Here is an 18,730-nt window from a genome sequence, read left to right on the forward strand (position 1 = left end):
AATAAACAAAGTAATGCAAAATGGAGCTAACACAAACTGAAAGGATGCAAGTGCCTTTTGCTCTGACAGTCTTGGCTGTAATGCCAGAGGAGCTCATCTTTCTTGTGGTTTCCTCACTGACTTTGTCCTTTACAGAGATTACTCAGTTCTCCTCAGCTAGATCTGGTAGTTGGATATAAGTCAACCTCAGACCCAATGAAGGACAGAACATCTTACTATATTTTAGAATATAACCCAACATAAAAACAGTTCTTSTAAACCGGTAAAATCTACAGTACAAATAAGGCTTGTTTGGTAAAAATCTAGTTGTATCTAGGCCATGCATTTGACTGAAGAATCTTTTTGTTATTGGATATTGCACCTTTGATGTGGGAAGGGAGGGGGCGAAATCCTGTGTTCTTCCCAYGTTATTTCCTGACAGCGTAATCCTTTGTGATGCATCCTGGGTCTTTTTCTTTCCAACCAGAAAGACTCATCTCCTCCTGTCCCTGTAAAAACAAACTGTATGGCTGCTTTCAGGGTTATTATCTTTTTGTAATCTCCCCTTAGGCTGTGAGGACAGGGCACAAAATTTCTTCTTTGCTATAGAAAAGTTAATTTCTGTGAAGACCACTCTTGTAATATTCAACTAATAACTCACGAGTTTATGAGCAAAAAGTGGTGAACAACAAATATGCTATAGTATCTAATTACAGAAGATTACTATGCATACAAGCAGAACACTATCCAATGGATGATTTTTAAACATATTACATATTTAAAATACACTTTAAATGACCTTGTTTGTTTAGGTGGACATTTAACCCAGCTGTTCTCACCAAAGCCAATGTTGTCCGAAGTGGAGATACTGCTCAAGGTGCTGAAGGAGGTACCTCTCAATTTCAAGTGGGTGACCTTGTTCAAGTATGTTACGACTTGGAGAGGATTAAGCTTCTTCAGAGAGGTCATGGAGAGTGGGCTGAAGCAATGCTTCCCGTAAGTGGTTGTTTGTTTGGGTGCACATAGTAGTAAAACTTGCATAATATTTCTAAGTATGGCTGGTAATAGTACCTGGAGGTTGTAGGAATTAAGATGACACTTTCCTAAGTTACAGGAAATGTATTTCACTAAACACAATGTAGTACTTGCTCAGATGTAGTAACCTGTTTAGCCTGATGAAAGTTAGCTAGAAGCGTTAGTGACTGCACTGTTGTAAAACCAACTTCATAAAATTAGTTACTTGTTTTAATGTTCTGATTTCTAAATATTTAATTTTAGTATTATTTGCATTTGACTCTTCCTTCAATGCAGACTTTAGGTAAAGTTGGTAGAGTCCAGCAGATCTATTCAGACAGTGACTTAAAGGTAGAGGTTTGTGGAACATCTTGGACATATAACCCAGCAGCTGTCTCGAAGGTGGCATCAGCAGGATCTGCTATAAGTAATGCATCTGGAGGTAAGTTTGAAGAGTAATAATAGTTTTATGGTGATTTGGGGGGTTATTCCATACATGTCTGTAGAAATGTGACAGATTTAGCTGTTAATTTTCTATTTTTGTGTGATTAGAATTGTAATTTTAATTGTTCTTTGCTTAATAATTATAGAAAGATTGTCCCAGCTGTTGAAGAAATTATTTGAAACCCAAGAATCTGGAGATCTCAACGAAGAATTGGTTAAAGCTGCTGCCAACGGAGATGTTGCTAAAGTGGAAGACCTGCTAAAGAGACCAGATGTGGATGTGAGTGTTCTATTTTGGGGACTTGTAATATTAAAGGAACTGAAGCTGTCGTAGAATCCCCTTGCAGTCAGCAGTGTGTCTACTTCACTAAACTGCTGAACCAATACAGCTGGTTCCAGCATCTCTCTTTCCATCTCTTGTCCTRTGAAACATTGTGTGGGATGTCTGAAAATACTGCTTTACACCCATTTTCACAGGAAAAAAATTGTATGCTATTACATAACATGAATTAAAATACCTACCAGTTTATCCCTGCCAGATTTGGAGCAGAGAACACCCACAGTTACTGAGGGATCTTCAACTTCTTTTGTTTTGAGGGGATATGAGGAAGGAGGGTCTTTCTGCTTGCTTGTTTCATTTTTGTGAGTGTAATAGTTGCTTTCTAATCTGTTCTTTGCCAGATTCCTTTTACAAATTGTCTGATCACTTAAAGTGAGAAGCCTCAAGGAGATATTTAATAATTCTAGGATTGGATTGAGGGAATGTGTTTTAAAAACACAAATATTTTTCTCATTACTGCAGCAGTAATTCTTGCAGATAAGTGATTGAACTCTGATAGTTCTGAGGGTTAATTTATAGCTCAAAATTATGCAATTGTTTTGCTTCTTTCTTTCAATCTAGCTAATGGTGTAAAAATGAAATAGAGCAGGCCTAATAGATCATCTGTTCATTTGTGGCAGAARGGCAACAGTGTAGAAGTTGTTCATTTCATGCTTTCATAGGCATGCTACTGATTAYGTTTTCTAGTATACTTAAACTTACACTGCTATAGTGTCCCATAAACATCTGTATATATTTGTTGCAAATTATCTCAAAATATTTATATACTTACAGGTGAACGGACAATGTGCTGGACACACAGCTATGCAAGCAGCTAGTCAGAATGGCCACGTTGACATATTGAAGTTGCTTCTGAAACAGAACGTGGATGTAGAAGCAGAGGTAACTTAACTATTTAAAAATACTTTGGCCCCTTAAGCACTAAGGTTTCCTACATACAGGAATAATAGTTCTATTGGAGTTCCTTTCCAGCACTAATTGGTAAATTCTTCCATTTTTAGGTAGTTTTTCATGTCTCTGTGTATCATGTATTTCTAACACTTGGAAATACAGGTGGCAATGCAGAACTGCCTTTGCTTTTTGATAGGTAATTAAACATTAAACAAATTATAGAGTAATCAGGATTGTAGAAACTAATGTATTTTAAATGGTATATAAGCAGACCACAAAGAAAAGAATAGGTTATTATCTTTTCATAACAAATTACCTTTCTCAGAAATAGGATCTTACAAGTGTTGTATGTGTTTAGTACAAGAAGTGTATGCTTACAATATATTTAAAACTTGTGTTCGATAAATACATTGTTGTTTTGTGGAGAATGAATTGAGAGGTTGTATTTTGGTTTTGATTTTCTAGTGGCTATGAATTCTAACAGTGAGCAGAACTCTGAAAAACAGAGTATGTTGTTTCTGTGTCTGCAGCTGATTTCTTGTGGATGTCTATTCCTTTTCTTGCTTTTTGTTACCTGTTACATTCTGAAATGGAAGAACCTTATTTCACGCTGTTGATGATCAATATTTGTAAGGCATTGAAGTCATCTAAAGAAGATATTTAGTTATGTTTTCTTGTTGCTGCAGCCATATAATCATCTCCCTTGTGTAAGAAGGTAAAATAGATCTTAAATTGGTTTTGAATTTCCCTTGAAGGTTATATTATGCTGCTTGGGGAGAAAAAAGTCTTTTTTTGTTTAGGAAGTAATTCATTTAACCGGTTTTCGATAATTTGCACTCTAAACTATGCAGTATTCTCTTAACTCTCGAGAATTGCATAGAGCTTATTTTGACTTTTCTCTGTTAGTTGAATAATAAGCTTCAACTGCATTTATTCTAATAAATAAATGGCCACTTGATTTTATTATAGGTACAAACAGATTTTTTTTTCTTCCTCCTCTTTGGAGGAAGATATGGGAAACTTCAAGAATTAAAATAAAATTGCTGTGAAACTACATTATTACCTCTTTTACAGAACATTCTGGGTTTAGTTTTTATGGAAACAGTCTTTAAAATGAAATCTATCTTGAATTTGTTATAAGAAATGAAGAAGTTCTGCATACTGAATGCATTACTGCTTTTTTCCTGAGACTTTCTCCTCTTCCCTCCCTTGCATTATTCAATTGATGGGTTATAGCAGAAATGCCTGTATTTTTATTGGTACACACACGTGGRTTTGTGTACACACATGCATACAAACAAAAGTCTGTACTGCAGAGTGCAGTAATCCTTTTTTGAATGTCAGAAGATGAATAACTACTTTTCTTGRTGTGATTATGTTCCCAAACTAGCCCCTTCTAACAGTATTAGAAAAGGTTGTTATTAATTTCAACACCTTTAATAATAATTATTARTAGTATTTTAGCAGCATAGAACTATAAGCTTATATTTGACTGTAGTGGTTGAAGCCTTTTCTTAATTTTCTTTATTTCAGTCGGAGAATGCAATAGGCTACTACTTTTGGCATTCTGACAAAACAAAGTCCAATATTGCATCCTCACCTATGATTACTTGTCCTGTTTCTTACATACAATATTCATTTGAGAGGTTTCCCATTCTTAAATAAAGCATGTTTGATCAGAAGGTAATACAATATCTTTGTGCAAGAACTGCCTTAGAACAGCTTTTCCCAAATGGAACACAAAATGGAGGGKTTCTTCTGTTTAAGTTTATTAGAATGATTGTTCATGAGAAAATTACAGTTAACTGTCTAACAGAATACTCTACCAGTTGCAATTTGAGTTTATTTTGTTTCATTTATACATAAAGCTCTGATATTGCAGACTTCGCTCATTTTGTGAAGCAGAAGGATCTGTCAGATTTCTCTTATTCAGAATATAAATGAAGGCTTAATAGAATGCTTTGAAGTCTTTAGTGTGCTCAGTCATTATTTGAATAAATAACAATGTGCTTGAGCTTTTAGTTTAATATTAGATTTAATAGACCAACCAGTTATAACATGTTAATACATTAATGAATGATGACAGTCTTTGTCACTAGAATTATTTTTACATTCACAAATATACCTTTAGTTTATAAAGATTTTCTTACTGATTGTTAAAGATGGCTTAAGTTTTATGCTGCACATACTGGCTGTAGTCTGATTTCTGTGACGTAATAGCCTGCAAAAATTTAGTCAGTCTTTTACTTCATCGTTGCAGTCTGTGTCGTGTAAGGAATGGATAAAAATCCTTTGTTTACCTATTTTAAAGTTAGCTTSGATATAGTTATGCTTATAGTCATTTGTCATGTGTTGTGACAGTTTCTGCGGATGCACACATAGTATTGTCTGCTTTATGCTGATAAAATTTAATGTTGAGTGCTGGTGACCTCTGTTCAGTCAGAAAACATTTTGTTACTGATGGAGCTCAAAATGCCTATGTATATATTACATAGTAATGGTATGTAGCCTTCTAGTCTTCCCAGAAATTAGTGAATATCAGTCACTATATATTGACATTACTGCCAATATTATATTTTTGATCTGTAGAGAAATATATAGTGTTTTAATACTTAGATATAAGTTTTAGGATGAATGTTGATTACCTGTTAGCTTTTTCCTAGATATATTAATATGCTGTTGTGGAAGAGCTATGCAGTGGGATTTAGCTCMTGAGAAAACTGTTTAGATGCTAGGGAGAAGTAGTGTATACACTTTCTTGGACCTCTGCTCATTAAAACAGATACAGGAGCTTTATGCATTGACTTTTCATAAATTTTTTTTGTGTCTCAAAATTGCAATATGTTAAGATATGTAAGTATTGTTTAGGATGTAAAGTATTGCTAAGATACATAAAATGTTTATTAAATTATGGATGTCATCAGTATCTCAGTGTACTTTGCAGTCTGTAAATATGAATGGACAAAAAAAAATCACCTGTGAAATGAAATGCTTTCTAGAAATAAATGCTATAGCATTTTTAACAGTATTGTCATGCTGTTCTTTTCCTAAAAGACATACTTGATAATTAGGAGATATGTCATCTTATATATTTTTTTAAATACTGTAAATAGTCTCATTGTTATTTTTCTGTGCAAATAGAATTTATCCTGAGAACTCTTCATTCTTGCATTGCTATAAAAGTGTATTAGAAATGTGTTTTGTATATGGTTAAAATAACCTCCAAAAGTATTGCTAGAAGGGAAGAAAATTATGTGAGAAATTTAAACTTCCAAAAGAGATTCTCATGACATCCAGTTGTACTCTCCAGCAGTCATGACTTTGTCTTGCTTACCATTTTTAGTATTTAAATCTTACAAAATATCTAGTAGCATTCCATTGTGCACATAAATTTGTTTAGAATACCAGCTTCTGCAGGCTATTACAGCAATGAAATCTGTTATATACCTTCCATTTTACATTTCACTTTTATATGTTGTCATTAATAAATGTATTTGATTAATATTTAAATATTTTTCATGTAGTATAGTCCACTTGTGGATGTTAGAATAACTTTAATTGACAGCTTTAAGACTTTCAAAACTTAATTCTCAGTTTGGGTGAAACTGAACCAAGCTGAATGTAATCAGAGCATTAATGCTATGAATTATCATAGAATCAGAACTTCTGCTTAATTTCAAAGTCACAATCCTAGACTTTCTTTGGAAAACATTTATTAGCTAAAGATTAAGACAAACACACAATAAACCCTAATAAAAATTAGCCTAGTTATATAAGCAAAACACTTCTGTTGTCTAATACTATGGTTTGGAATCTGTGACTTTTTAAGAGTTTTTTTAAACAGTGGTTATTTTTAGTAGAAACCGAAATGAATCCAGCCGAGTTCCTGATGAAGGCATCTCATGCAATTTCAGAGCTAAATTTGCCTCGTATAAGATATCAATATCATAGAATATATATGTTTATAGTAACTGAATAGAATATGTATGTATGTTTTCAGCTATGGACAGACTTTTCATCCTCTGCTGTGCTTCACTTGATTTTTTTTTTCTTTTTATTAGCTCAGTATTTGAGTGGTATCTTGGTTGTCTTAATTTATTTCCTCAAATGAAAAGAAAAAATGTACTGTGGTTCAATTTAATCTGTGTTTAAATGTAAAGGAAATGCAGAATATACTGAGTCAAATTAATGTTTCTGCTTTAGGACAAAGATGGAGACAGGGCAGTTCATCATGCAGCTTTTGGTGATGAGGGTGCTGTGATAGAGGTTTTGCACAGAGGCAGTGCAGATTTAAATGCTCGCAACAAACGCAGGCAGACTCCACTTCATATTGCTGTCAACAAAGGTCATCTGCAAGTTGTGAAGACTTTACTGGACTTTGGCTGCCATCCTAGTCTCCAGGTAAAGTAATTGTTGATATAGAACTACTTTTTAGCTCTTGAATAATGATTTGCTGTATGTGGATGCTGTATATAGGTGATAGAAGACTTGCAAAAAATATGATTAAAGGAATAGACCTTGTGAGGTTATCTGTCCCAGCCTTTGCCCTAAAATGTGATTGGTAAGAAAAATGCTGTTAGGCTGATTTGTTTACTTGGCAGCTAGATAGACATCTGATGTGTTCTAGCCAATTGATACTGACGTTTTCACAGACTGTGTTTATCTGTAATTGTTGACTTTCCCTCCAGATTAACTCCTCGTATATCCAATATGCAGCTATTTTTTTTCCTAATGCAAGCTACAGCTTTTGGAGTCTTCACATCTTTTTGGCTGATGACACTGTAGAATGTTTTGTTGAAGGAAGCTTTCTTTTCTGAATTGACCTATCATTGATAGAACAATCCAGCTAGAATCTCTTTTAAATGTACAGGCTTTTATCTAAAAAGTCTGTAGCTCTAGGGCTTCAAGTACCATAGCTGCACAAGAACAGTTTTATCTGTAATGAATGTGGCAGAAGCTGTGACATATGACTGTGACCGCCTATTGGGGGGGGGGTTGGGAAAGTAGATGGAAAACTCTCTATCAAAAAACCCTCTATCACATTCTGCGTAAGCTGAATGCAGCCTCATGCAGTGCACAAGAGAAACAAACCCGAATGGGATAGTTTGAGGAGTTTTTGTACAAAAAAAGAAAAAGCTGTAATATCCTGGGCAAATCAAGATATACTGCAATAACTCATTTTCCCCCTTATTTTGCTGAAATTTAACATTCCATAATTTTTTAAAGCTGTATATCCACATAACATAAGATGAGCAAACTTTCTAAAAATTGGTGAGTAGAAGGATTCTTCGTTTATCTGTTTCTGCCTGGCTTTGTATGTACTATCTTGATTTTGCTGAGGTTGAGCTTTCAGACTGGTTCAGACTGGCAGACTGGTTCAGCTGTTTCAGTTTGGAGCACTTTTTGTTTGGCAGTTTGATTCTAACTGTAAAGATTGTAAAGATTCTTCTTCATATTATAGTATATTGCTAAAATGTTAAATTCCTGAGTTTCTCATTCTCCAGTTGAGTCAATGACAGTGTCTTCTTGACTTGCATAGTGTCAGAAGTTTACAGGAAGCATAAACCTAGAGATTTTGCCTATATAGCAGTAAATAAACATAAATGGATGTGTTCTGTACTGTTAGTTGCAGAACATTCCTTTTCAGTCCAAACATTTGGATCTTTAAATAAGTCATGTATGCATTACTTCCAGGAATAAAAAGTATTTTTCCGTTATTTGGGAGGTTTAAAAATCTACAACAAGTTAAAGTATAAATTCTCTGCCTGTTCAATTATGTACTGAAATATTTTCATATATTTTGTCTAATGTATTATCTGATACACCTAGGAAGTATAAAAGCTTTWAAAATACTAAGTTTTAAAAGCTTTGTATATTTTATGATTGGTTTTTGTTCCATGGAAAATGGTCTACTCCTGTTTAAAACAACATAATTGCCTTAAATATATTATTTAGAATGCATCTTATTTTTGTCCTCCTTATTCTTTTATTTCATATAGTCTTTTTGGTGTTGTCTTTTAGATGACTAGTTGCTGGCTCAAGATTAGTCTCCATAGCACAAAATGCCTGCCTTCCCTCTTCCTGCCCAGTCTCTTCTCTGTTGCTATGACCGTTGCTCCTGCCCTTGTATTACGGAGACATTGTAACTTGAAGTTCAACTCAATTCGGATGTGGGACATAGAGAAGCTGATGTCCACAGTCTTAGGTATACCTCTGACAGTCCTCGGTGTTGTCAAAGGCATTCCTAAGCTCTGGTTTTGAGTTCTGATACTAATGCAGCTGCAGAAGGCTGGAGCCCTGGATGGGCTTAACTACTCAAGTGTTCACAAAACCAGAGAAAGATCAGATGCAGCTTGCTCTGACCTCTGCAGTATAGCTACACTGTGAAGAACTACTTTGTGTAGTCGTTTTTTCCGATTTAAGTATCTTTCTTCCCCACTGCTGTTCCCCCCTTCTGTTTTATGTGGGTGCATGTAAAAAGTGATGCATGCTATTTCTGGGTTTTAGGATTCTGAAGGTGACACACCACTCCATGATGCAATAAGTAAAAAGCGCGATGACATCCTTGCTGTGTTGTTAGAAGCTGGAGCTGATGTTACTATCACCAACAATAATGGGTTTAATGCTCTTCACCATGCTGCACTAAGAGGAAATCCTAGGTAAGATTTTTCTTTTAAGATTTTGTCATTCAAAAAAAAAGGTAGAATTCTGGCATTCTTTGAAAAGATCCTTAAACTTGCATATATTTTCATTTCTTGAATTTTGACRTTGCTTAGACATGCATTATTACCATGGCTAATAACTGGGTAGCTATGTTTGGATGAAACTAGCCTAGTTAGTTCCATGCTGAATTTAGATAACTGCATATTCCTGGGAATTTCCATGTAGTAGATGTAAAGTAAAATTTTGCAAATTAATATTTTGCCAAATGAGAGGTTGCTGAGTAAAATCTTGAGATAAGGTCTGTAGAAATGTTTCAACTCTTGAATATTGGATTTGGGAAAGGCTTTGAGTTTTTAGAAGTACTTATTGGTAATTATTAAAGATACCATGCAACTGTAAAGTAAACATAGGGTTSTCATGTTAAATTGCATTGTGAAGGTATAAGAGACATTTCTTTTCTCAAGAGCATGTTAACGTGTAGGAGGAGTTTCTTATTTGAGGTTTACATAGCAGCTCATTACAGAAATACTAATTCTGAGGCATGCTTTGTTTTGTGCTGATTGCATAGTATGCACCTACATCTCGTCTTCAGTTAAGAGCTTTCAAAATGTGTTGCACAGCTAGAACAGCATAGGAAAATTTAGCTGCATTGCTGATTATCACTTTATGGATAAATATTCTTTGGACGTGCCATTCTAACAGTATTATGTTTTCATATGGTGGAAAATTCAGAATTTAATTTGAACGGAATGTGTGTTTTGCTTTTCTACTACAAAATTCTGTTTTTCAGTTGAGTGCAGTTAGACAAATAAGAGTATATATTAATGTATAAGAACAAAATCTGAGTTAGTATCTTAACTACCRAGACAGTTAAAAACAAGTATTCATGTGTGTTGAATGGAATTACATTTCAACATAGTAAAAGTAGTGGCTGGAAGTGACAGTAGGAACTATGAATGTGTCTGATTTCCTACAATATTCATAGTAGAGCTGTAAGTGAGGACAATATCCTTTGGCATTCCTTTAAGACTGACTTGATAAATTATTTATTTAATCTGTAATCTTTCATATTCTCATAACAACAATAGCCCAGGAACACTATTTTCTGACTCCAGTTAGCTAGGTTTTTTTGTGCATTGTTTTTCTTAAGCTCTTGCGATAGTTATGGTCTATGTTACCATGACATCAATATGAGATGCAGGGGAAGTACATGAAAAACCTCTTCAAAGAGTTGCTGAAGATTTTTGTGTGTGAAGATTTTATGGACTTCAGGCTTTTTTCTTGGAGAGATCTAAACTGTGGTTCAAACTGAGTCAGTTGGACAGTTGTCAGCTATCAAATGTGATGCATACTACAGGTTTTTTTCCCCAGAATCCTCTCTCCTTTACATAAGTTTATACTGGAAAAATAAAAAAAAAATATTCCCAGCATTAGTGTTTTGAACACTGTGTAGGTTCCCCCATTCATCAGTTTTAAGTAGCATCTAAGTCTGCTAGATGCCTATTTTTTTTGGCTCTAACTGTGTCCACCCACTTACAAAACATGTAAAAAGAGAGAATCTTTTCTTCTTCATAAGATAAATAGTTTTATTTGTACATAGAGTTAGATCAGCATAGGAAGAAATGAGYAGAGATAAAAACAAGAAGTTCTTTAAAAGGCTCCCCTCCCTTCCCATCCTCCCCCCCCCCTTTCTCTCATGCTGGAACAGTTTAATTGTTTGTTCTCTCTGGAAGGTATATTTTGCTTTATTTCAGAGTTCCACTGGTGGACAGTTATTTCATTGTTCTGTTGATTTTATTGTTCTACCACTGGCCTTTTTCCAAATTAAGTGGAAGCTTTTATATTTGCCACTTCATCTTTCTGCATCTGCTATAGTACAATATCTGCTACTAAATAGCTTTTGTTCCATGCATTTAACATACTGAATTGTTAAAAACTCTGAAAACTTTAGCTTATAACTGGTATGGGTCACAAGCAGGATATAATATATTAACTGGAAAGCTTGCCTAAGCAACTATCTTTTTATTAGTTAAAGTTTCTTTGTGGCTTCAAGCTGTGGTGTCTGATACACACTGTGCTGAATCCACTGCAAGATCATATATAAAAATATAAATATATAGATATATATTACTTTTATATATAAGAGTAAAATTGATAAAGTACACAYCCAGAAAAGGACTTTTCCTCTTAATTACTGACAATAAGCTAAGTGTGTTTGCTAAGTGCTTCGATATCACAATAGAATAAACTAGATTTCTATATAATTTTTTACAGTTGATATCAAATGGGTATTCAAAGCTGATTTTATTTTTAGAGGATAACTCTGCTTTTTACTGAGTTCTGATCTTTACTAACGGTAGGAAGATAGCCCTCTAAGGGGAGAAAAAAGTTGTACTGAAGAGAGCACTTAACTATTCTTTTTTCAGATTAAAATATATATAATCTAACTTTTAAACTCTTGGATATCACAGGTAAATATTAAAAGAAGGAGAGCAAATTATTTTAAGTAGCTTTTTTTTTCTTTGCATTTGATCTTCCATGACAGTTTGGCAATGTCTCCCAGAAGCAGAGGTATAGTGTGTTTTGGGGAACGTCTTATTAGTGTACTATTCCGTCCTTTCAATAACTTGCCTCTGTTTAAACCTTGAACTGATACAGAAACAGAACTTCTGATTTTTATGCTGGTAGAATAGTGTTGAATCTACAGTGGAACTTGCTCAGTTTACGCTGTAGGTAGGCTTGAATTTGTGCATAGGACATAGAGCTAAAAAGAAACAAATCTATAATGAAATGGGGGGAAGCTACGAGTTTGCTTAATGCATTGTTTCTTGTTAATGATTTTCCCTGAGTCAGTCAAATGTACTTAAAAGTACATTTATTTGCATGTTTTCAAAATAGTATGAACCTCAAAGCCTGACAAACTTTGTCCCTTCTGCATTAATGAGACTTTTTCACATGGAAGAGAGAGTTTAAAATTTGGCGATATTGTGCAGATTGGTCATCTATTTCCCACGCTACCAACTTTTGGTTAAGTTTAATTTATTTAGGTACCTGTGACTTCAGATTTTTGAACGGAAGGCATGGCTGTGAAGTGTAGGTGTATTTTACCTGTTGCCACAATTAGCTTTAGATTTGTGTTGTATCTTGTGAATAGAACTTTATTCATACTGCAGTTAGCATCTTAAATATATGTTACTTTTAGGGCTGACTTTACTTTCAAGATCTGTACTACAAGTTCTTCAGAGTAATACATTCTGTTAGACTTTAAATCAAAAAATGAAAATACTGAGGTAAGATGCAAATTTCATATGTGTTCATAAACTAGCAAATGGAATTGTAATTTTCTGTGGTTGTCATGTAATTTAGTAGATCTGTCTTTGCTGTTATTTTATGGATGTTTTGAACTGGCCAGCAGTGGAATTTTTATCTGTAGCAATCTTTTGGAGAGGTGGGCTTTCTCAAATGTGCTTAATGTTAATGAGAATACCAGGACTTTTGTGGTCATGGAAGTCCTCAAAAAGACAAGTTGTGAGATAACAGAAGAGTTGTAAAATTATTTTCTAAAACGGTGAAAGTGACCAATGTCTATGTGTTTGCACTTCAGGCAGTAAATATAACATGAAGCTCAGTTGAAGCTGCATGCAAAAAAGCATGATCCTAAAACTCATTAGAATATTATGTTCAGAAAATGCCTTAAAAGACTATTTCTGTTCAGACTGAATTGGGGAAGGAATATAATCTCTATGAGCAAACCTATACTTAGACAGTAAGTCTATCTACAGACTAATTTACTATCTTTAAGAAGTAAATAATAGAGACAGCGTATAGATAACAAATACAGTTTCTACCCTGTGGAGTTTCCTCCCTTGTACAATATTTTAAAAAATAAAACAGGGAAAGGGAGAAAAAGTAGAGGTGCCCATAAATTAGACCTGCCCAATGGGAAAACAGACTGCAAGTACTGTTCATGTTTATTTTAAGTCTTTTTTTATTTTTGTCCGTTGGTGTTTCTGTTATAAAAGGCAACAGACTTGAGGGAAAAGAACAGGAGACAATAAATCATTGGAAAATGTGTTTATTTGAATGACTGCCTATCTTCTCATAAATGTTATGAGATCAGTTTTTAGTGAATAAAGACAGAATATTAAACACCAGTAGCTGTTTATTTAGAAGTACAACCTTGAAATTTGGGAGTACAGAACCTACTGTGCCTTTTGCTGCCTTCTGTCTTCAGCTGGCTAGAGTAATTTAACTCAACTGCGAAGAGGAGTGCATAACCACTCTTAACAGCGTTGAAAATATGAGCAGTCTTGTAGTGATCAATGCATAGCTACAGCTGGTTGAAGGGGACCAAATCCATTGAAGAGGTGATTTGGTTCCATTTTACCAGCTTTAGCAAAGCATTGGAGTGCAGGAAGATTATAATTCATCAAAACATTAAGTTTCTTTACAGTCTACAAGCCATTTACAGAGAACCTGTGATTTTCTTCTGTTACAAATTACACATTTTGTTTCTAGTCAGTGCATGTTTAAGTTATTTAATTAATTTGGAGATGACAGAATGGAAAGCTGTATACCAGAAACGCTTGTGCAGTATTCCAGTTTGTTCTTTCCTGGAGCATTTCTTTGAGGCTCTTTGAGTGAGTCTCAAACCAAGTTAGAGTTGTAACTTTTTTCTGTCTGCAGTAAAAAAGTTCTAGAATAGTGACAAGAAACTGTATTCTTACAAATTTTACTAATTTAAWTTTTCTTTACTCCTTTATATTAAACTTCACCAGAAAAGAAAGGTTTTGTTCCCTTCTCCCTGCTGCCTCCTTTCCCCCTCCAACCTCCCATTTTCTTTGGCAGGTTACCTTCTGCAGCTGCTTTAATACTGTAGTTAGCACAAACATAAATGTCAAGTGATTTCAGTTCCCTCACTATACCTCTGATTAGCATTAACTTTTTAGGAATGATTATATAATATAGCGGAAGAGGTGGAGTTTTTTTCTTTTTTTCCTCAGTGGTATATATAAAAATGTTAATGCAAGATTAAATACTTTTTTTTGAGGATTGTGTCTGATTCCTTTTAAGTTAAGGCTTCTTAATATATTTGCTTTGCTTATAATCATATTTTCATAGGCTTTTTCCTTTTTATATATATATTTTATTGCAAGATGAATGTTTGTTGAGCTTTGAGTGTAGTGGGAAAGAGGTGATAACACTTGTTCAAGCCATTTACTGGTAATGAATGTGTCAAGTATAGTCTGCATCTGTTTGTGTGGTGTTGATGCTGGTGAGAAGATTTATGTAAATATATTCCCAACATCATGTATCCTAATAGAAACATAGCAGGTGTGTCACTGGGACTTAAGCATTAAAGATGGCTATAAAATTAGTTTCTATTTTTACCAGTTATACAGGAACTGTTTTACAGATACAGCTGCTCAAGTGTGCTTTTGGATGGCAATACAGTTGCATGCACTGGCCATATCGGGACAAAAAACGGCCACGGAAAAAAAGCCGTGTAGCATTTGATAATGTCAGCATCTGTTATCCCTGTCAGTCACACAGCTGAAATGTTTGAGTTGCAACTGTGTCAGCAGATGCCCAAAGTTCAACGTGTGCTCAGTTAAAATTGAACAGCTGATCTAAGTGATGGATGTGACATTTTAGAGTGACTGAGTATGTATTCTTAGATATATGCTGAAGTGAACTAGCAGGAAGCAATGTCAATATATAATTTTAACTTTTGTATCACTCAGCAGCATTACAATGTTGTACAAAAAAGACAAAGAACACAAGATGATGACTTGTTACCAAAAACCTTTCAAAATACATTTAGGCTGTTAAAAAGTGTGTCTGRTTTTATGTTGGAGGAATAATCAAATGCTGGTGTAGAAGAACTCTTTAGTAAAGTAGGTAACAGGTAAACCTGTGTTGGTAATGCCAAATTACTTCTATGAGCGTGACCAAGTTCAGTAGCATAYGTACAGTTAGAGCTACTATGGTTTGATTCGTTTCCCACTATAAACCAATTCTTAATTTAGACCTTAAGACTCAATAGTCTTCATGCCGAAATATCTGCTCATAAGAGAAACAGCTGTCAAACAAATACTAGCTTTTTGCCTAAGAAAATGGTTCTAACAATATAATGTTCCTTTATATATATATATATATATATATATGTTATTCTGTGGTTTCAGGTAATAAAAAAACCTGACTCTATAATATTAGCTATTTGAGATTTATGTGGGTGTTTAAAATAAGAATCTCCATCTAAAAATAGTACATAGCCTTCCCCCCCCCCGCCCACCCTCCAGACATTTTAGTAAGCACATGGATGGAGTTAAAATCTTTAATCTGACCCAAATGTGTCCATTTGTCATGAACATATATGTAATAACTGCTTTTAGAAGGCTGCTGTCATGAATACAAACGGCTCGTATTGATGAGGCGAGGAGAACTTTCCTCTCCCCCCTCCCCAGTCTTGAATTTGATATTGAGCAGGAACTGAATGTGCTGGTATATATTAATTAATATTACTTTTAGAATTTGAAACTGTCATAGGGTTTGTTCTCTCTGTTATTTCTTGTGTAATTTTTTTAAATTTTCTGGATGTTGTATAGTCACATTTGCCTGGCCAGTTTTCTTAAATTGGGAGTTAAATTCAGTTTATTTGAAAACAGAATTTAAGATAAGTTACCTTCTAAGTAGTATTTGTTACTTGTTTTCATTTAGGAATTTTTCAGTAGCTTTATTCCGCTGATGCTGACTAGCAACTGTGGCCTAGAAATCTCTGTATTGTCACTTTCTGTGCATAAACCTGATTCTGCAGTTTGTATCGAAGAGCTCACTGAGCATAATGATAAGTCATCAGGAGAAAGTTCTAACTTAAGTTTAATATATGAAATTGCAGATGGTATGCTCAATTATTCTGTTTATCCTTTCTTCTCCAAATCAAAGACTTAATTTCTTAGCTGTTTCTACTCATGTCTTAGTAGTTACTTGAAGGCTAAAGATGTAGATGTGATACCTACATCTACGGTAGATTTAAATTTTATAACTACCATTTTAAGTATGCAGAACTTACTGTGACAAATAAAGTAACAGTTTGTTTTTAGTGAAGCAGGCTTTTAAGATTTGTTTAGGCTCCAGTAAGTAAGAGGTACTGATAATATATTTTGCAGCTATGCAGTGATCTTAGTGTGTTTAATAACTGTTCATTTCCTGCCTTTTTTGATTTTTTTTTTTACAACCAATGTTCTATTTATAATCCACGAACAACTTTTTCCAACTACTTTTATAGAATTTCATATTTCATGATTTGTTAGTAATAAATATGTGTTAGTTTGGCAATACCTGCTGACYCCCCTGATTTGTCACATGAATGTCATTCAAACAAGTGGGAAACCTGTTTCTTCCAACAGCTGTTTAGTTTCCTCTTACTGGTCGTTCCATGCCTGCCAAAAATACATACTTCTTTACATTCCATAGCATTGTATGTTCATATGGGTACATAAAGAAGTATGTACTCTGAGCAGGTATACATAAAGTTGCTCAACTATCTGTCAGCTGAACCTCAGAATTTATTTCGCTGCTTTTCATTGCTTTCATTAAGTAAAATTCATTCTGACATTTCTTTGGAAGAATAGTATTATGATTAATTGACTGTAGAAAATAAACTTAGTGTTGCAACAAAACTTTCAGTGCGTTTTTACCTGCAGAATAGATAAAAGCCAGTTATAGTTCATTGTTCTGTGATGACGTAGACGTTAGAAGTATTTGTCCAGGTTTTTGTAGCCTCTTGCTGTCTGAGTGACCATTTTTGAGTGGAGAGTTGAATCACCAGTAGCTTTGCAAAGCATTTTCCTGGAATTGGTAGTTGTATTCCATTGTGAGAACTTCAGTTTCCTTTGAGGTCTTCTAGCAGATTTCCGTGCTGGTGTACGGTTAGCATCTAGTATCCTAAAGGGAAGTATAGAATCATCTAATATGGTGGTTATAAACTTACTTTTCCTACCCTCCCCAATCCCACCTTGTTTTATGCATTTCAAACAGTATTCTGTCAATTCTTTTGCAGCTGTATACCTATTTCTACTGCAGTTTACAGTAGTAAAAAAAAAAAATTGTACACACTGGTGATCCTGCTTATAGAAAACATGATGACATTGAATTAAGAAAACAACCTCGAGCTGTTGCGGCAGAATTTGGATTGTTAGGCCGAAGGTCACGTGTGAAAGCTAGTATCTATCTTCTACAAATAGATTTTTTTTTCCATTTTTTTTAGTTGGCACTCACCTGCTTCAGTTAAAATCTTGTCCACACTTGAAAGGTTTATGAAAACATAATAAATTAAATTTAACTCYATTTTTTCATATTCTGTTTTGTGCTTTGGTTTGTAATGATAGTTAAACCTTTGGTGTRCAGTAAGGTTTCGACTTTGACAGGGCTGTCATATGTAGCTAATGGTTGCTTAATTTGTATTTTGGGAGTTGATTTGGGTTAAAGAGTATAATTTTTCCTTATAGCATTGGAAGGCAAATTTTAAATAAGGTTAACAATTAGTAACTGTAATAGTCCTAAGGAAGGACGAGAGCGGAGAAAGTAAGAATTTCTGCAGCCCGTGACAAAAATYTAGTGCAGCTGATAGAGAGCAAATCAGAGTGTAGCAGGAGCTAGCACAGTGCTACAAGGAGARACAGCAATGCAGCATTAGAATTACAGCATACTCATTCTAGGTTTTTAACTAGGTTGTTTCCATGTACATCTGAAGTAAAGAACCTTGAAAATTTTCCTTAGACCTGTTTTAGAACTCAGCATTGCACTGCCATACTGTTTGCTAGTTTTTTATTTATTTTTTGATTTTTTTGATTTTTCTTCTAATTGTGGTTTGCACGGGAAGGTAAGAATATATTTCACTGAAATGAACAGTCACTGTTTACCAAGCAGTTAATGGCATTGCAATATTTGAGTTTATCTTCCTCCTCCCTCCCCCCTCCCAAGAAAAAATGCCTGTCAAACAAGTTGGGTTTTTTGCTATGAAATTTGGACTAATGTTGCTTTCTTTCAACCTGCTCTTTACACTACAAATGCTTGATACTTCAACACAGTCAAAATTAAGCTGTTCCCAGAGTAGAGGGATTAATATAACAACCAAAAAAAAAAAAAGAAAGAAAAAGAAAAAAAACATTCTAGTAAATAAGCTACACATGCAGAAAGTCATAGGCATCCTTTAAACGTGCAGAATAACGCAGGTCTCCTGGCGTTCTATTACCTGTAAGCTTAGTACCATGCAGCATTTGCAGTTGGAAGAGAGGTAATGACCTAGAGACACATCAGCAGCAGCCATCTCATCCTGAGTGCGCTTTCACTCTACTCGCTGAATCAGCTCTTCGTTACAGGGGAGGGGGAGGCACG

At 34.5% G+C, this 18,730-nt stretch overlaps 1 protein-coding gene and 1 long non-coding RNA gene across 3 annotated transcripts in view; one reads left to right on the top strand and one right to left on the bottom strand.

Moving 5' to 3' along the window:
• Positions 1–18,730, top strand: part of MIB1 (MIB E3 ubiquitin protein ligase 1) — a 74,837-nt gene that overhangs the window by 25,244 nt on the left and 30,863 nt on the right. For both annotated transcript variants that reach the window (XM_085319269.1, XM_085319270.1), the window contains exons 7-12: positions 792–975; positions 1,291–1,435; positions 1,584–1,717; positions 2,552–2,659; positions 6,872–7,069; positions 9,176–9,327. In XM_085319269.1, the coding sequence (XP_085175395.1) occupies positions 792–975; positions 1,291–1,435; positions 1,584–1,717; positions 2,552–2,659; positions 6,872–7,069; positions 9,176–9,327 (921 nt within the window). The remainder of the gene's footprint in view (positions 1–791; positions 976–1,290; positions 1,436–1,583; positions 1,718–2,551; positions 2,660–6,871; positions 7,070–9,175; positions 9,328–18,730) is intronic.
• Positions 10,362–18,724, bottom strand: LOC146587621 (uncharacterized). The gene is made up of 3 exons (XR_014897606.1): positions 18,588–18,724; positions 17,032–17,278; positions 10,362–10,730 (listed from the first exon to the last, which is right to left on the bottom strand). It is a non-coding gene; the product is annotated as an uncharacterized LOC146587621 (long non-coding RNA).

This window comes from Rhea americana, unplaced genomic scaffold (assembly GCF_003343005.1).
Source record: "Rhea americana isolate MKP2758 unplaced genomic scaffold, rheAme1 scaffold_58, whole genome shotgun sequence".
Classification (NCBI taxonomy): domain Eukaryota; kingdom Metazoa; phylum Chordata; class Aves; order Rheiformes; family Rheidae; genus Rhea; species Rhea americana.